Source organism: Biomphalaria glabrata, chromosome 10, assembly GCF_947242115.1.
Source record: "Biomphalaria glabrata chromosome 10, xgBioGlab47.1, whole genome shotgun sequence".
In the NCBI taxonomy this organism is placed as follows: Eukaryota; Metazoa; Mollusca; class Gastropoda; family Planorbidae; genus Biomphalaria; species Biomphalaria glabrata.
Window position 1 is genome coordinate 3,998,828 of NC_074720.1, and position 19,153 is coordinate 4,017,980.

The 19,153-nt window shown below is 34.7% G+C and overlaps 2 protein-coding genes across 7 annotated transcripts; one reads left to right on the forward strand and one right to left on the reverse strand.

Moving 5' to 3' along the window:
• Nucleotides 1–980: 980 nt before the first annotated feature.
• On the reverse strand, nt 981–11,375 carry LOC106075655 (thioredoxin-like protein 4A). 3 transcript variants are annotated; one of them, XM_013236565.2, is made up of 3 exons: nt 11,234–11,375; nt 4,092–4,316; nt 981–2,055 (listed from the first exon to the last, which is right to left on the reverse strand). In XM_013236565.2, the coding sequence occupies exons 2-3, from the start codon at nt 4,284–4,286 to the stop codon at nt 1,822–1,824; spliced, it is 429 nt and encodes a 142-aa protein (XP_013092019.1). In that variant the 5' UTR covers nt 4,287–4,316; nt 11,234–11,375; the 3' UTR covers nt 981–1,821. The 3 variants fall into 3 exon arrangements, with proteins under 3 accessions (XP_013092019.1, XP_013092020.1, XP_055898987.1); XM_013236566.2 differs by having other exon boundaries at nt 11,230–11,369; XM_056043012.1 differs by lacking the exon at nt 11,234–11,375 and adding an exon at nt 8,889–9,112.
• On the forward strand, nt 9,511–17,985 carry LOC106067892 (protein OPI10 homolog). 4 transcript variants are annotated; one of them, XM_056043007.1, is made up of 5 exons: nt 11,623–11,777; nt 11,829–11,883; nt 13,940–14,069; nt 14,855–14,959; nt 16,006–17,985. In XM_056043007.1, the coding sequence occupies exons 2-5, from the start codon at nt 11,854–11,856 to the stop codon at nt 16,338–16,340; spliced, it is 600 nt and encodes a 199-aa protein (XP_055898982.1). In that variant the 5' UTR covers nt 11,623–11,777; nt 11,829–11,853; the 3' UTR covers nt 16,341–17,985. The 4 variants fall into 4 exon arrangements, with proteins under 4 accessions (XP_055898986.1, XP_055898983.1, XP_055898982.1 ...); XM_056043011.1 differs by lacking the exons at nt 11,623–11,777; nt 11,829–11,883 and adding an exon at nt 9,511–9,642; XM_056043008.1 differs by lacking the exons at nt 11,623–11,777; nt 11,829–11,883 and adding an exon at nt 11,242–11,361.
• Nucleotides 17,986–19,153: the final 1,168 nt, after the last annotated feature.

Below are 19,153 nucleotides of genomic sequence, written 5' to 3' on the forward strand. Positions count from 1 at the left end.
GGCAGTAGTATAGCACTGCAGTTCACAGGATAATATCAAAACCTAATTATTAATTGTTGTTTTAAATTATGTCCAACTTATATGCATACTAAATAGATTTTTTTTTCTCTTAAAAAAAAGTATAACATTCTTTTTGGGTAATGTAGTAGTTTGTAGGACAGAACTTACATAACGTAGCAATACAAATGTAACAAAAATAATTATTTAACAAAACATCTAAAACCATTTGCATAAATGTGTTGAAAATATGGTAAATTGTTATCTCTCCTACTAATGAGCCTCCTGTGTTTGTTACTATTAATAGTTGTAAAAGTGGTATATTTTTATGAAATAAAAACCTACTTGCATAAGTGAGTTAAAAAATTAGATTTTTCGCTTTTAGAAAAGAAAAAAGTAGCCGTTGCATCAGAACTTTGAATGGACTAAAATATTATGATGTCGGATTTTCCCTATCTTTTCTAGTTTACGAGATCTAAACAGGACGGACGGACATTTCACACAAAACGAATAGCATCTTTTCCCCTTTCAGGGGCAGCTAAAAATGTTAAATCTAAAGCCTCCTTCTTGAGCTGGGTCATGTTTGGCAAACACTGGGAAAGATATTGAGCTCATATTTTGAAAAAGTGCTTGAGTCACCAGGAAAAAATAGATTGCAAAGAAAGTTCTAATGTAAGTACAAGAACAATGTTGTCATGTAGAAAAGTCTTTATTTGGTGGACTGAAAGTAAAAATGAAGCAAGTTATCAGGGTTGTTGGTTAGCAGGTAATTCTTTTGTGCACCATTCATTGTTTAATATTAATGGCTCTTTGCCAGTCAAGCTACCATAATACTAATGGTTTGAGGTTATTAAATGAATTGATTTTATGTGTTTCTTCAGCATGCTACTATGAATGTATGTGCAGGTTGAGAGACAGCTAGTTTCATTCATTTATTAATTAACACATACAGCCATAGAGTAAAAAAAACAACCACAAAGTCCTTTAGGCTTTAAAAGGAGTCAACCTTTAATACAGTAAGACATTATATCATTTAGTCACACACTTCCCTTTTAGTAACTCAGATTATGAACAGATGAACATAGTTATTAATGTATCTCAAGTAGACATTGTATTGTACTTGTTTACCAATTCATGTTAGTCATGATAGATCTATATATAAATATATATAGTTTAACTGTCTTAACATCTACCACATCAGTTTAACTGTCTTAACATCTACAACACCAGTTTAACTGTCTTAACATCTACCACATCAGTTTAACTGTCTTAACATCTACAACACCAGTTTAACTGTCTTAACATCTACCACATCAGTTTAACTGTCTCAACATCTACCACATCAATTTAACTGTCTACACATCTAACACATCAGTTTCGCTAAATTAACATTTAACAATCTTAAAGTTTAATTTTTTAAAAAAAGAGCAATATTTTTCCATCAATTTTAAATTTATTTTACTGCCGATGAATATTCACTTCATACAACAAAAATCAATTTTTTGTAAACAATGTAAAAGTTCTTTCATATCTTCTTTTTGTGGAGATGAAGCTCATTGAGAAAAAAAAACTAAGACATTTACTAAAAAGACTGGACAGTGCCTTAAATTCAGTACTCAGAAGCTCTGCAACATTTTTCTGTCAATTCCTCTGGTGTTTTTCTTCATTTTTTTGGGGGCCTCAGCATGTTTAGTAAACACACACATATCTTTTGCTGCAAAAAGATATTTAGGTATTTCAATCCTTTCATTTAATTGTCAGTATTCCAACAGAAGATAAAAATATAAATCATGTTTGGAATACAATTCTAAATGAACACTTGTGTTAATATCTGTATTTGGTGGAATAGTCTTTGGGAGAGACTACCAAACCCCTCCCCTTCCTGGCTCCCCTGTAAACTGTCTCGACAATGTCTATAAATTCCTGCACATCCTCCATGGACCAGTTGATCTTGTTGTTGTTACCAGTTCCCAAGTCAATCATAATGTGTTTGTTACGATAGAAAAACATCACTGTACAGGGGTCATATAACTCGTACATCTTGTTAAAATCAGGTACCTAGAAAATAGAACAAAATACAAGAAAATTAAAAAAAAAAAAACTTTATGGATCAGTCATGTAATTAGATCTGTAATAGATCTAGACTAACAATTAACAAGATTACAAAGGCGGCCCCCGTGATCCACCCATTTGCAAGGAATATTCAAGACGTGATTTTTATTTTCTCAGGCCTCTCAAGCTAATGCAGTAACCACTCTGCTAGCGAAGAGTCTATAAACATGGAAGATTGTATAGTTATCTATTGTTTCTATTTCATATTTGTGTTTACTCAGACGACAAGCTTAAATATTTCAGCTTCATCCGAGATTGGGTGTCGAGAAATAATGTGCACAAAGTTTTGGCCAGACAGACAGACACACAGAGTCAGTTAATATAAGCTTTGTAAAAAGCCTGAAGCCGAAGACGAGGGACCTTTGCACGAGGAGTGTTACCAACCTGCCCCACGAGCATGCCCTCCAGACAAGGCTGAAGATGATGACCTGTCCCACAATTCCCCGCCCTGTGGATTTGAAGCCCATCCCAGACCTTCTTCGCAAAGCCCTATGAAGCCACCTCTTTTGCCAACGATCTTGGTATCCCCAGCCCTTACATCCTATACCTCTCCATGTGTCAAGTGGCTGTCCTCAGTACCGACCGACAAGAGAGCGATGCAACCACAACGTCACTGCAACAAGAGGACGATCAACTGGATGAAAAGAAGGCGGCGTTTGCGTAGTCCAACGTGCATGGTGATTCTACCAAGAAATAACTGCAGCCACATGAAGACCAACTGGCGGAGAAGAAGAAGAAGGCTACTTTTGTTGAGTGCAACATGGATGACGATGCGACAACGACGTCGATGCAACCAGATGAAGGCTAACTGGAGGAGAAGAAGAAAACGTTTTCTGAATTCAACGCGGGTGGCGATGAAAGCACGACGTCCATGCAACCAGGTGAAGGCCAATTGGAAGAGAAGAAGGAAGCGACCATTGCTGACTGCAACATGGATGGCTCCATCAAGCTCAAGAGGCAAGCCAACTGCCACCGATCGACCCCCGCCTGCAGCGATGAAGCTTCACAGTCAATGTCATGAGGTTGATTCTGTCCGGGACGGACAGATCTAAGGAGGGGGCAGTGTTATAAACCTGGTGGTGGCACAGATAGGGGTAGTGGTGTGAGTGTAGTCAGCCGACGCAAATCGCCCCAGGCCAGCGCTAGACGAGCGGTCAACCGTGACGAGTTACGATGGTCAGCCGAGACGAGTGTCAACACGGTGGTTCGGGAAGGATCGACGTCGTGAACAGAGCTCAGTAGCGTCACGAGAGTTGTAGTTATCTGACCACCTAGAAACGTCGAGCGGCGTTCTGTCCGGTTCGAGAAGGCCAGTAGGGACCCTATATAAGAGCGGAGGTGTCGCAGTCAAGACGGTCGAGAAAAGGGGCTCAATACAGCAAGGTTCAGAAAGGAGGTTCACGGCAGGGGTTCAGAGCCCGGTTCACTACAGTCCGGTCGACTACAGCACAGTTCAGCGGTGTGGTTCTGTACGGAGCATTACGACGGTTCAGTGCGGAGTACTGTCAAGTACAGTTGAGACGGCTGGCGTCTTGATCTTGGTCTGCGATCGAGTCCGACACAACGAGCCTAGTGTGTGAAGTCAGTCCTGAACTGTTGAACCCAGTGCAAGCCCGGAACGAGACGGAGAGGCCAGTGCAAGAGTTGATACTGCGGAACGGTGTTATCGGAGAGATATTTGTACAGTGTACGTGTTGCCAATTGTACAGTATTGGCTGTTATTTATTCAACTATTAAAGTGTTACGTTACTTTGGAGCCCTGAGTTGTCAAGTTCTTTAAGTTGGTGGTGTATGGTGCAGTTTGCAGAGAGCCTGGATAGTGAGATTCGTAACAATATATATATATATATATATATATGTATGTATGTATGTATATGTGTGTGTGCGTGTGTATGTATGCGCGTGTGTGTATATATGTATGTATGTATGTATGTATGTGTGTTACAGTTCTAAAATATATTTTTTATATGTGTATATCTTACCTCTGTTATATCAACCAAATAGACCACAGCAAAATTTTTCATTTTGTCTGCACATTTATATAATGTTTCATCCATCACCATACAGGTGGGGTCCCAATCGTGACCAAAACGAATTACTACCACTCTGTCTTCTTCAGATAGGATTGCTTGATCTACTTGCCAACCATTGTGCAAGTGCTGTAACATGTACGACATGGCTACAATTTATATTTTTTGTCACCAACCCTGAAAAAAAAATTGTAGGCTTATATAAATATTACAGTGCACACAACAGAGCATTTAAATTTTTGCTTAGTTTAGTTGTTCATGCTTGTTACTAGTCAATCTAATCATCATTCATCAAGTGACCAAGAAAACTGACTATACCTTTTTTTTTGTCATATCAAACTCAAAAGTCTTATACTATACCATTAAAAAACTATAATGCATAGTATCTCCTTTTTATTGACTTTAAATATAGTACCATTAGCTTAGTGCTGAATGTTTTAAAACCAATAACTTTCGCTGTTTTTTTTTTTTATTTCCTCATTAAAAACGTCTTTAATTTTTGTATTTAGATCAGAAGTATGGCCATATCACAAGGTCCTCAGGGATCGCTCAGACTTTCCTTCAGGGAATAGTACCAGAAAAAAAGAAGAGGCAGACAGAGAAAGCAATGGGATGACCACGCCATTAAAGAATGGACAGGCCTGATTGAAAGAGATTCCAAGGCAAAAGACAGACGGTAATGAAGAAAAAAGATGCCCATACTCTTCAAAGCTGTTTATATATATATATATATGCCTTAGCCGCAACTACCTTTTGTTTTCTGTTGGTATATTTATTCCATATTATTTGCTAAGACAAATTCTTACAAGTGCTCCCTATGCCATGTTTCATTAGAGTTTCTAATAAAGTATGGAATGGGTTGCCTGAATAAGCCAGGAAAACCAAATACTTAGCAAAGTATAAGTCTCTAATTAACATTAATAACATGCATAACTAGATTAAAACATGCATATGCTTAGGCTATAATAATCTCTTTTAAAGAAATGTTTACATGTTATCTTTTATATAATAATCAATATGATATACAGAGCCGAAAGGTTGTCATTGCCGGAAGTGGTAATGGATATAAGCACTCCACTACCTATAAAATGCTTCCTGATGGCATGTGTCTCAAATAGCCGCTGACAACCAGTCCAACTCCTGGCTTTCACGTGTGGCTCAGATATTGAGTCTGGCGGAACTGTTCCCACTAACAGGAGAAGGGGCAAAGGCAAGTAACTGGCACCTTAACCAGTAAGCTGGCTAACCAACTAGGAGAAGGAAAACTCTGAATTCAAACCTCTGTTGCCTTGCAGCTATACCCATTCATGCTAAAGGCTTCGGGAGTCAATCAGGTGCTGGTGACCCTAAGGCAGTTTGCAGCACCCAGTGCTACACTCTGGCACTAACCCCTAACTGTATCAGCACTGCAGTTCCTTTGGATACATCAGCTGCGTGGAGTGGGGGGAACTGATGAATGGGCGACATCGTTCTGACCACAGCTAATGCCCTGGCATTATCTGATTTGCATGAAATGATCTATAGTCACTTCGAGACTGAAGGAGGCCATAGATACAGATCTAGATCTATTAAGACTTGTTCTGGAATTTTCTTGATGATAAGATCTAGATCTAGTCAATAGTATATATCAGAAATTAATTAATTTAGATAGATCTACTCTCGACTCTAGATTATTCTAAATTACTTATAGATGTTTTTTTTATTTCTAGTCAAAGTCAAGTGAGACAAGACAATGAGACCAGGCAGAGAGAATCGTCTCTTGACTCAGGTGACAGTGTGAAGTCAAGACGTTGGACCAACGTTGTTCAAGACTATTGCTTACATTAAATTTTTCTGGACAAAATAGTCATAAATATCAGTTGATATATGTAGATCTAGACCTACTCAGGTTTTTTTTTCTACAAATAACATGCATTTATTCCGCTTGAATAATTAATAATGACGTGAACAAAAAGATGGTAATTTATTTAAGAAGTATACCAATTCATCTAGTAATAAAAAAAAAAGATTGTCTATGATAATGTTAGCCTACATTTCTGTTAGCTGATTTCAAGTTTCTGTTTAGATCTGTTTCTTCCATTGTTAAAGAAACCTTAGTCAGTGTAGTAAAAGCTTCGCTTTATATTGTGTTTAAGTAATCAGCTCGAAAGTCTGGTTTATATTTTGCTTAAGTATCCCCACAGATGAAGTGAATCAGACTATCCATACGATGTGTACACAAAAGTCAAACTCTGTGTGCTGTTACAGCCAGAGCTGTTTCTCTGAGTTGATCAATGTTTGGTATCATCGCCTTCGCTTCACAAAATTTGATAGTAATTTGACACAAATGATCATTGTATTGTTTTCTAAGAATCTAATATACAGCTAATAACTTTCTTTGTGATGCATCTTCCTGATTCGACGTCATCTAATATGAGTTAACTTTTTTAAAAATAAGAAGAAAATAGTTTATAAGATCTAGATCAATGAAATGAAAGCTTTTAGATCTATTTTTAAAATGTGTATTGTTAATTAAAAATATAGTCACATATATATTTAAGAGAGTAGGCTATATTGAACTCTCATTGATTTAAATTTAAAAATAACGCAAAGTTTAATTATTCAATTTATTACTTAAAGGGCAACATCTGTTTTTATTTTTTTGTAGCTCTGTAAGTTCATGACACCTTGACGCGTCACCTTGGTGACAAAAAAAGCGACAAAATATATTTTATAATAAAAGCAAACACGTGAATGTAACTGTTAATATAACTTTGTTAGTTTAATTTTATGTAGATCTAGAATCTAAAAAGTTTGGATGCCATAGTAGTCTAGTCAATAACTAAACACTTTAAGCTTGTGTTGACCTAGATCTAAATCAGTAAGTATGTCAACACACTAAAGCCATTCACAGTTATAGCGCATATGTGACCTTTTGGTGTGCGATATGATGAATGAAAAATGTTTGTCAACACAGTAAATGAATATGTGTAGCTATGTTGTTAAGAGGTCTAAATGCCCATAAGTAAATATGAACAAAAAAAGTAAATTGAAAATAAAGACTTAATAAAACCTAATTGGTAGTTGTAGGGTAAAATACTTTAAAAACACAATGGAAAGTAAATTGTATTATGTAAGTAGTTTTTTAGTTTAATAATATGCCTTCATAATGCGCAATATTATGACCTTTGACGTTAATTTCATTTGTATCACTTCGCCGACAAGTAATGTTGCACACGAGTTATGGAAAAGTGTGTCAATGTGGCTAAAGCTATTCGCATTTAGAGCGAACGATTTTATGTAAAAATGTTTTGTAAACTCAAATTTGAAAGTTAATTTTCATTAAATAATGAAATGAATAGACACTAATTTATTTGTTCATGTGTAAAAGTACAAAATTATGTTTTCTTGAATGAGAGCTAATTTAGATCTAAGACATTTTCATCTCTGCGCATGCGTGACCTCTCCGTCTTGTCTCATCATGTAGACACATCATGTAAACATGGTAAACATGGCCTAGATTTATAAGATACTATACTTTCATAGAGTTGGGTCAATTTTTTTTTTTGAGGGTCTTAAGTTTGTTTTAGGGCTACAATACATAAACTACAGTCTAAGTTAGTACCCAAGGAACATTTAAGCCAAGTTTTATCAAGATTGGTCAAACGGTTTTCATTTCTATTCGGCACATACATACATCCATACGCCTTACATTCTACTTTACAGTATAGATTCTAGATATAAATATAAATTAATTATAGCATAGATCTAGATCTAGTCCCTATACTAAAGTGACAGTTAAAGTGAAGATTATTGAAGATACTGATATCAATCTAGACTGAGTGACTAACCTTCTAGATCTAGCAATAACTAATACATCTTACATCTTATCTTATAAAATACAGACGTTACCAGGGGTGCCACCCATGAGACCAAGTAAACCCTGAAACCAGAATTTCCAAATTTTACAAACCCTGAAATCATAAACCCCAAACTTTACCAACCCTGAAACGTACCACATATACAATTTAAGCACCAAAATTTTACGAAAGAAGAACAGTATTAAATTACTACCTAGATCTGTATCATAATATGCCCCCTCCCCCATGTTTTAAATATGTAATTAGTAAGCCTATCATTATAATAAATAGAGTTTGTGTGTATTTATTGATAAAGCTTGTAATACAAGTTAAGAGGATTTAGTACAATTTTATATTAACAATGTTTGTAAACCCCCCCCCCCCCCCCCCCGCAACACACAGTTATTTTAAATGATGTTTCTCTCTTAACATTTTTTCCCTCATTATTCTTTTGAAGCAGCGTACTTTATTCAACATTGATAAAACTGATTCCATCAATGTACACGCATGGACCTGTAAATCTATTGCAACAAGATAAAATTGATTTTGAGATTTAGTACAGATCTACTCCAAAATGAACATTAAGATTTAGTTTCTAATATTTAAATGTAGACCTAGATGGCTAGAATGTGCTGGACTGCCTATACATAATTATAATTTATTTGTATAAAAAAAAAACTATAAATCTATTGACCAATCGATCTAATTTTTCTAGCCTTCAGGCGAATGCAAACTTACTAATTTAATTCTTCAATCATTGATTCTAGTTCTGATCTAAAAACGATATAAATATCCTAAATCTAGATCCTACTTCTATAATACTCTAGACATAGGCTAAGGCTCTATGTCTATATGGAACCTATACAAATTTTAAAATATAAAACATGGGAAAAAAAAAAAAAATTCTCACTCGTGAATTATTTTTTTTTCTATTTCTAGTCTAGATCTAGGACTAGCCGCTAGGTACGCGAGTAGATCTAGACTATTCTAGAGTATATATCTATACTAAATACAAGACTTTACAGTCTAGATCAGATCTAGATTGATCATAGAAATAGATCTAGACTCTAAATCGAGCCGATTCGAGGCGCGTTCCGTAGATCTAGAAATTCTCTATAGATCTAGAATGTTTACACTTTTTTTTGTCACTTAAAAAAAAAATACTGTACCGGTAAATAAAGCTTAGTGCGCATGCAAAGTGAAAGTCTCGCGAATAGCGAGATATGAGACTGGTCGATTTTGTTTAAAAATGGCGGCTCGCGCGATCGGAACTAACAAACTAAAATTAACGGGGGAAAATGACCAGAAATTTCGAAAAAATCTAAATCAACTAAAACCCTGGATTTTTACAAAATTGTAGAAGGCAAACCCGGAGGGGGGGAAAATCGGACCCATCAAAACCCGGATTTCCGGGTTATTCCGGAAAAGTGGCACCCCTGGACGTTACTTCAAAAAAAGAAGATATCAAGGATTAGGCATTCATCCTACGTGTCATGCCCATGCATGTTAACCAATGACTTAAATTCTGCCAATTCATTGGTTTTCCTGGCTGCTTCAGGCAACCCATTCTATGCTCTAATAGCGCTAAGGAAGAAGGAGCATTTGTACAAATTTGTCCTAGCATATGGAACGGGAAATATGCCTTTATTCTTTATCTTTGTCAAGTTTGTGTATTTCTGAGTATTTTATTAGGTTTTGTTTTTGTACTAAGATTATAATTCAGTGTATTATGTATAATTGCTACTTAACTTTTAAGTCTTCTAGTTGTTCTATCTAGGAGGCTTATGACATTGCCAATGACAGATTTTTATGGAGACAGCTTGCCCCCCAATGTGCCGAACGGCATGGGAGGACCTAAGTCTAAGTAAGTAAGTAAGTTGTTCTATTCTATTCTATTTTGAAGAAGGCTTTCTAAATTTAGTGATTTTACTAAAGACTAAAGGTGAAAGGTGTTTCTGTGTTACTCTAACTCAAATGTGAATCATTTGTTATGAATCTCACCCATTCACTCAGACTCAACACACTGCTCTATTTTGACAATATTGTGTCACTGTCAGTTTCAGATTCAATTTTTTTTTTTTTTTTAAATTCAAGTATTGTATTGTAATTATTCATTGAGATAATATCATTTAAATATAATATAATAGGTTTAAATAGCTATACACTACAGAATATACCTATGCGATCGCAGTGGGCCTCGCACTTTCATAGGACCCGCGCTAATTCAAGGTGTATAAATGATTAAATTAAACAATTTTATAACTTAAAACAGATTTGCTGCGCCCTCCTGTCAATTTACCAGGAGCTCCTGGAAATCTCCAGAAATTCCAAAATATATGAAAAAGTCCTTGAAATATATGGAAATATATAGACAAAAGTTGTCATTTTGGGATGTCACTCAATATGGAAAACACCAATCCTACGTGCGATAAATAAAAACGGCATTATGCATAAGCTGTAATTGTGTAATCTGTTGAAAGTAAGCTTCTCGTGCCTCAAACTAATGAAGAATTACTTGAGGTCAACAATTCTCAAAGATAGATTGCAACATTTGGTAATTCATGTTATTCGGCGTGATCTATGTAGGAAACATAATTATTATGATATACTGTAAGACTTTGCTACACACATGCTCATAAAGTAATTCTGTACGTAGTAAAGAATGAATAAAATGCCTATAGACAAATTTATTTTCTATATACAAACTCTTAAATTTCACTTATTGTCCGCTTCCCTACCCCAACTTGGCCCGCGAAATCTGTTTCGCATAGGGCCCCACAATGCTTAAGTCCGGCCCTGCTATTGAGTGACGGGTGAATATACATAGTAGATTACTTGTTCTCTTTCCATGACTTCTTGGTCACAATGGTTAATCTCTTTCCATGACTTCTTGGTCACAATGATTAAGTCCGGCGCAGCTTTTTAGTGTTTTGTAAAATGTTTGCTTGTAAAATGTTTTACATGTTTCGGATGTTCCTTCAGAGTTGATGATAGTTTACTTCCTAGTCCAAATCTCCCGCAGGACGAAAGGAGGATGGGAGCGGGCAGGGTTTGACAGTCCAGTGCGCAGCCATCCATAGAGAGGTGTGAATACCCACTTGTTCTCCCCCCACCCCCTCTTTTTTATGGGGTGACTATCCGCAGAAATAAGAGAGTGATCTTTCCTTTACTTCTTCACCTGCTCCTCCAAACTGTTGAGCAAAGAAGAGAATTATTATATATGGAAGAGATAGATTTTTAAATAGACATACTCACTAGAGTCTAGAGTTGCCAGTAGATTTCTAGATGATGAGATGTCTTAGAACGTCAGTCTAGACTAGATGTAGAGTCTAGAAGAGTAGATCTAGACTAGTAGTACATGGATTTGGATGTTTATTCTAGAAGTAGCTAGAGATTTTTTGCTTTCGAAGTTTAGCTAAGTTGAATAACGTCATCTCTAAATACCCAATGTCACCATGAGCACTCAAAACACATTGATAATGACATGTGTTAAAACTGTTTTTATATCTAGATCTATGTCTTAATAATCCATATCTTGCCATATGTCAATAACAGAGCTCAATTTACTATAGATTATAAGTACTTGTCATGTCAACTGATATTCTTTGTGCATTGTCTAGTGTGTTGCATGTTTAGGATTTTATATCTAACCACAAGGGAGACTACTGTGTCTAAATCTAGATAGAGTCTAGTGTTTTTAAAAAGTTTAATTCAGCGTTTACATTTCTAGAGTCTAGATTAGATCTATCTAGACTCTAAATGAGGATTAATAACACAAGTTGAATGCTGAGAACTCGACGTCTAGATTATAGAACAGAAACATTTCTCAGTACTCTGGTGCAGCTCATCAGTATTTCCAATTGCAAAAACTGAAGATGTTTGGGATTATTGTGTCTGGGCGTTTGGTAACAAACAAGTTACAATAAACATCAATTTTTTTTTCATGTTGTGAACAATAACAAACTAATTAAGTTTATTAACACTTTTAACTTTATTTATAATATCTAAAGTCTAAACAAAATCAAGCTAATTAAGTTAATATGAAATCAAAATCAAATATAATATATAATAATAATGCACTAGACTTTAGTAATAATATTCTTTAGCGAAATTTAAAATCTAACTCACTACAATAGCACAGCCACAGCTGTTCAAGTTCAGTCTCACGTTCTGGAATCGTCTCCTCAATAAGACCAAGTGACCAATCTTAGATGAAGCCGAAACATATAATAGATTCTAGTCTCTAGACTTATTATTGAGATCTAGGTCTTAATTGATAGTTAAGCATATAGATCTGAAAGCATTAGTCATTAGCCTCATTAGGCATGATTAGGCTAGGATAATCAGCTCAAGAAAAAAACACATCTGATCATAAATTCTTAATCATTTACTACATTGCACCCTCCCTGACCAAAAAGTAAATAGTGTGTGTCCGACTGATTTTAACAACCTGGTCAGATAGACGTACACATGAAGGCCTAGTGTACTATAGTGTGCTGTCCATAATGAGTAGACCACCCCATGTTTTTTTCCTTGTGTGTTTAATGTTTATGTGTTAGTTGTATGGTGAGTGGTAAGACAAGAAAATAACACATTGGCTTGGCTAGTGAAGCATGTACTTTACACTAAAATAGTTACACACAGTACGTCAAATGTTTCATAAAACTCCAACAATTTTGTTTCTATTTCTTTGGTTATCTTGCATTAACGTTTATGTAAGAAACATCTTCCTTATTACTGATTTTATTATGAATAAATATTTCTACAATGTTAAAAGAATAAGATCGAACCATAGGCATACAGTGGGATGATTATATAGCTAGGTCTAGATCAACCCCCCCCCCCCCCCATCCCCAAAAAAAAAAGTTATGAAAAAGTTTGTATAGTTTAATTAATTTTCTTTAGTTTAGTTTAACTATAATTTAAAATTCATCATAAACTAATAGCTTAACTACTTTATTTTAGTTGAAACTTAGTTGTAGTTTAACTTTTAAAATTTAGTTTAGTTCCCATCACTATACATGACTAGGATGTTTTCATGTGATAAGATCATATAGTAAAATAATTAGTTAATCTAGCATATTTCTCCTTATAAAAGTTTTTTACAAAGGTGATTTAGGAAAGATGCTAAGTAACTTACTTTAGAGAGAGGTGGGAGCATTTGGACAAGTGCACAGATCTAAGAGGAGATTATGTAACTGAATAAAATTAATTAAAAAAAAAAACAACTTTTTTCGTTGTTAGGTCTGAAACTGCCCCCCTGTTATGAAGTGTGTTTTTTAGGTGACAGCGATGGAAGGTTAACCATTGGTTTTGGTATGGTAGGATGATTCATTCATTTTTTATAGAATATGCTGATAGTTCAGTTTCACTTCTGATACCAATATGTTAATAGTTGTGTCTTGAATTTTTGAACAAACTTCTTTTTGTGAATAAAAACTTAAAAATATATAACTTTTATTAACAACGTACACAGATTCAACTTGAGATGAGACATAGATATAATAGTAGCTAAATTTCATAGATGTAATAGTAGCTTTAAATGAAATGATATTTAAACAAAATCTAACTCACTACAAAAAAGTCTTTACTGTCTCACGTCCCTGATTTGTTTCTCCTTGAACTGTCAAACCCATTACTTACATTAATATGAATTATGACAGACTAGCTCATGGTTTCATCACCTTACCCTACCAAAACCAATCACTAACCCTCACCGTCACCTTGGAAACACACACTCCATAACCCTTTTTTTAAAACAATTACAGCAAGTCAAAATCCTTGGCTCTTATCCTAAGTAATCCTGTAATTGTATTATTGATATGGTTTTGAAAAATGGGATCAAAAAAATGATCTGACTGTGTTATTCAATTGTATTTGGTTCTTAATCGGTTCTGTTTACATCCATCTCTTTTCAAATTATATTTAATTAAATATAAATATTGATTAACATTTCATCAGGTGCAGACAGATTTTCACCCTGTCAATGAGACGCAATTTTTGTTCAACATACCCGAAGCAGACAACATAAATCATGTTGTCATTTTTATGACTGGACAGACACCTTTCCCTGATGGCCTTGGTGCAGCTGGTAAGTCAGTAACATCAGCTTGTTTTAGTTGTTTAAAAACAAGATTTTGTTGAAGCCTATGAAGATTATAATACCATGTTTAATCCACAATCTGTGGCATTTTACCTCTCGAGAGACAATCTTTTCCCTTTGCAACTTCTTGTGTGACTATAGAGGCCAATCCTTGATACACAGCTGCGATCGCAGGTTGGGCATATGTAATACCAGGCGCTGTTGCATTTTCACCTTTCTTCTTCTTCTGTTGTGTATGGCATCTGCAATCCAAGACCCTTCCTTTATGCTCTCTCTCCATGTGGATCTATCCAGTGCTACTTTTCCCAGCTGCTAATGTAAATTTTGAAGAGTTATCATGTCACGTTTGCATACATCCGTATACCGTAAAAGTGGGCGACCAGCAGCTCTCCTGCCTTCTGTTAGATGGCAGTACAGAATGTCTTGTGGAAGTCGACCTACTGGCATTCTACGAACGTGGCCAAGCCAGCCAAGGCGTCTGCTGCTGATAACAGAGCGGATGTCCTGGCACCCTGCTCATCGTAGCACTACAATATCTGCTTGTTTTCAACATATTTTTTTTACATATTTATTGATTTTTATTTATATTTTTAACAAACAATCTTCTTGTGAAATGCTTGTTAACTCAGTTATTTTCAATCAAAGGTTTGCCGGTAGTTTATCTATTTATTATTAATTCTCATCATTTTATTGTAACTATACTACTAAGAAAAAAAAAAACACTTTGTCACAACAGAACATTGTTATAATTTTTCTTCCCTTTTTCTTTTTAGTGTATTTCTCATGGCCCAGACCCGAAGGTCCAGTTTGGACATTGCTAGGTCATATCTCCAATCAGAAACCAAGTGCTATATATAAAATTTCTTCACTTAAAACAGGTTTGTTTCAGTCTTTATTTTTAACAATTGTTTGTAATGAACTAAGCTTCTTTTCATCCCCAAATCTCCTCAAAATTGTTTTCATTAAATCATCAAGTTCCCTTAAAAGTTTACTACAACAGTTATCAACCTATGGGTTGGATGCTCTTCTACTCAAGCAGTTCTCAACCTGTGGGCAGCAACCCTCTTGTTTACTCATAGAACAAAAACTATAACAAATTAAGAGGTCTGGAAATAAGTAATCGCATCTTCCCATCTTATAGTTCAGCATTGTTGAGACCAAAAAGTTTAGAGGACATTACACATAACAGCCTTGCACATGTAATTATCCTTCTCTGCCACACTTTTGAAGTTAATAACAAAAGAATATTAAGAAAAGAAAATATATTGCTGATCTCTTTTACTTCAATAGCTGAAGCAGTGCGTCATTTGTAACTTAGTTCTTAAGTTCTATAAGCCGAATCTATTCAACAGAAATAACTGAAACATTATTTTAAAAGCAAGCATCCGAGCTTTGCTGAAAAAGATACTCAGTATTTTAGAGATAAGGTTAGGTATATAAATGATGCCGATTTAAAGAAGTCTTTCTTTTTTGCAAACCTTTTGACACATTTGTTACAACACATGATGTATTTGATAAAGTTGGCTCATTTTTTGGAAAAGTATAAAATCTCTTTGAAAATATTTGTGATTTCTATGCTAGGACCTAGGATGTTGGCAATGATTTCAACATATTAGAACCCTGTATTTAGACCTCAGTGCTCTACAGATTGGGTCTCCCATCGCAACTATAAATAGTTTAAATACTCTTTTTTTCTTGCTGAGTGTCTTAAAGTTGCGTCATCCTTGTTAAAGTTAAATTCTAAAAATACCAATCTGAAAAGGTATTAAAATTGTATGCTTATTATTGATGCATTTTTATTGTGTCTATTTATTGTTTTATTGTATCATCAGCAAATTTCTAACTATATTTTTTTTTGTCGGTGTACTTTGTTCTAATGTATTTAGCTACTGGTAGAAGAAAAAAAAATTAATTTATATTTCAGCGGACAGTGATGATGACAACCAGATTCACTTTGGAGACATGTCCCACCAACAATCCCACCTCGCACAGGTAGGCATATCTGTGGAACCACTAGACCAGCTCGCCCAGCAAGTGCCCGCCTCCCAAGTATCAGTGTCAGGAGCTGTCCCCACCTTCATGGAGTTCGCCACCAAGATGCTGGAAAACTTTTTCAACTTCTCGTCCTCCTTTGCCGTGACTCAGAGTCAAATGGTCCCCAACCCCACAGAAACATTTGTGCCCTTGAGCACCTTGAAAAACTGGTTTGAGAACTTTCAAAGACGGTTACAACAGAATCCATATTTTTGGAAGTCATAAGTTCTGTTTGAAACATATTTGAAAGCAATGGACGATAGTTATTTCTGTCTCTCTGACCTCTGGTAATCTGTTTTTCATTGTTTCCTTTCTTTAAAGATCTTTTTTTTTTGTTCACAAATATCTCTTATAAAACTTTACAAAACTTTTTACTGTGTATTGACATGAAAGTAGAATTGATAATGAAGTAAGCTCTATGTCAACAAAGTTAAGAGACACTTAGAGATTAATTGTAACAGCACTTGAAAACAGAAAACGCTTAGCGTTTCAATGATCTGGACATGGCCCCTAAAATGTTTTCTTATTGCAGTTTTATCCTTGTTCTCATTTGGGCACAAATAGTTTGTGGTCTCTAAATATTTTGCATTTCATTAATTTGAGTACATTTATTTTGTGTACGAAAAATAATTTTGATTATCAAAACATGGAGAGTTTGCTTCTTGTGTAAACTGATGTGTTCAGTCTTGTTTAATTTTCTTTTTTATTAGCACCAACAAATTTTTGTCTACTCTTCTATAGTGTTTTCCAGAATTGTTTTATTCTCAAAATTCTTTTTTTCAGTTCTTTGTAGTGGATACATTATATTCTGTATTGAATTAAATGAAGAGGTTCAATACTGAAGAATTGTTTTGTTTAAACATTGTTCCAGTCAAAAGTCAAAATTACAAGTTAAGTTTCTAGAGTATCAATTTTTTTCTTGGGTTTTTGTTTCCCTGAGATGAGTTGGAGATCTAGTAGTGAATATGAATATTTTTGAAAAGGGTAGACAACCTGTTAAATGTAGAAAAAAAAAACATTTTAGTGATGTGATGATGGGTACTTAAGGTAGTTGTGCATATTGAGTGAAATATTTTTACATTTTAGTTTCATAAGGCAGGCTTTTAAATTATAACTAAGATCAACCTAAATAATTTACTGTCTATAAAAAATCAACTTCAAAAGTTCTTTCTATGGTCTTCTTCCACAAGCCATATTCTACTATATTCTTCCTCCTCTGTTTTTTCACACTGAAGCCTCAATTAATTAAATTTTTCGTTCGAGTTGTTAAATGCATTCATCTTGCTACATTGTGAAAGTCTAGAGTTACGTAGATATGAATGCTTGCATTATTACTGTACTAACCACAACTTTTGTTTGTTTGTAACTTGGTATTGATATTGTTTTGTTGAAAATGTAAACAACAAATTTTTGAATAATTGTTTTAATCTTTCAGATGATTAGATTGCATTTGATGTAAATAATTATAGAGAATGATGTGTTTTAACTTGTGTTTAATTTGTATAATTAGATGAATTGAACATTTCTTTGGACTAGATATTAGATATCAACTTAAACAAATTAAAAGATTTCATTAATAACCATTATTTCAATTTAAAAAAAACAAAAAACTTCTTCTTTTAACAAAAATGATCTTTCATGTCTACTGCTGGCAAAACCTAGTATTGTTAGAAACCTCTTAAGTAAATAAAATACTAAAGAATGAATTTTGATTCAATATTTTATGTTCCTAACTGTATTTTAATGAATTTGTCTTTTTAAGAGCATTTAAATTGAGCAACTGATTAAATGAAAATATGATGTAAAGAATGATGTGTTGTTGTTCTCAAATCTTTGTTTACTAATACTTATAATAAAGCTTTAAAACATTTGCTAGTGTTTGCTTTGTAATTGAGTAAAAGACAGGTGAAGGTGAAATTAGTAAAAGTATAAGAAACTTCCGCGGTATCAAAACTCAGGCTTATCTGGCCATTAGTCATGTTAATTATCTTCATTTTCTAGAAGCAACAGTTGTATTATGTTAAAAAAAATCTTTTTTTTTTCTAGGCAAAGGCTAGTGAGAGTGTTGTGTGGACAGCTCTATGACCAATCACTATTAACTTTCCAAGTAAGGCCAAATGGATACATATCCTACATGACCAAGTAAAATCACCATACTATTAATTATTTGAGGAGCCTTCATAGTAACAGAAATATCTGGTTCATAGTTCTGAGACTTATATTTCAACCTTTGAATAGCTTACTCACAGAACATTAAATTATAACAAATTAAGAGGTCTGGGAATAAGTAATCAAATCTTCCCATCTTATAGTTCATCATTGTTGAGAACAATAAGCTTAGAGAACAATATACATAACAGCCTTGCACATATAATTATCCTTCTCTGCCAGTGGTTGGCAAACCCGTCATCTAAAAGAGGCAAATTTTAAAAGTTATATAATGAAGTTTATTCAAAGAGTCATTGTTTTTAAACTAGACTGTCGGAGGATATGTCCAGCAACCTTATGTGATGCTTGGTCACAACCTAACTATGAGGTCGAATGACAGTTCGACATAGGATTTCTTTCTTTGTGATCCAATCTCTGTAACTGACTCCTAAAATCTGCCTTAGCCATTTTTGCTGAGCCACATTTAGCCTTTTCTTATTTTTGGTAGATGACTTCCATGTCTTGTAAGCATATGTCGCTGTTGTGATGAAGATTGTGTTTGAAAAGTGGATTTTTGTCTCAAGACCGATAGCTTGGTTTGTCTAAACAAGGTGTAACTTTTGGAATATGGCCAGTGCTTATTCCTATTCGGCATGATAGTTTGATATGATGCTGCCTATGTAGGCCTATGTGAATGTTGGTGGTGCGTACCTTGGATAAGAGAGTACCAATTTCTTTTCATGTGCACAGTTGTAGAACGCATCTTGGGCACGACATGGCCTAAATAGTGCCGATGTTCCAAAAGTTCCTATGTAAAATGTTTTACATGTTTCGGATGTTCCTTCAGAGTTGAAGATAGTTTACTTCCTAGTCCATACCTCCCGCAGGAC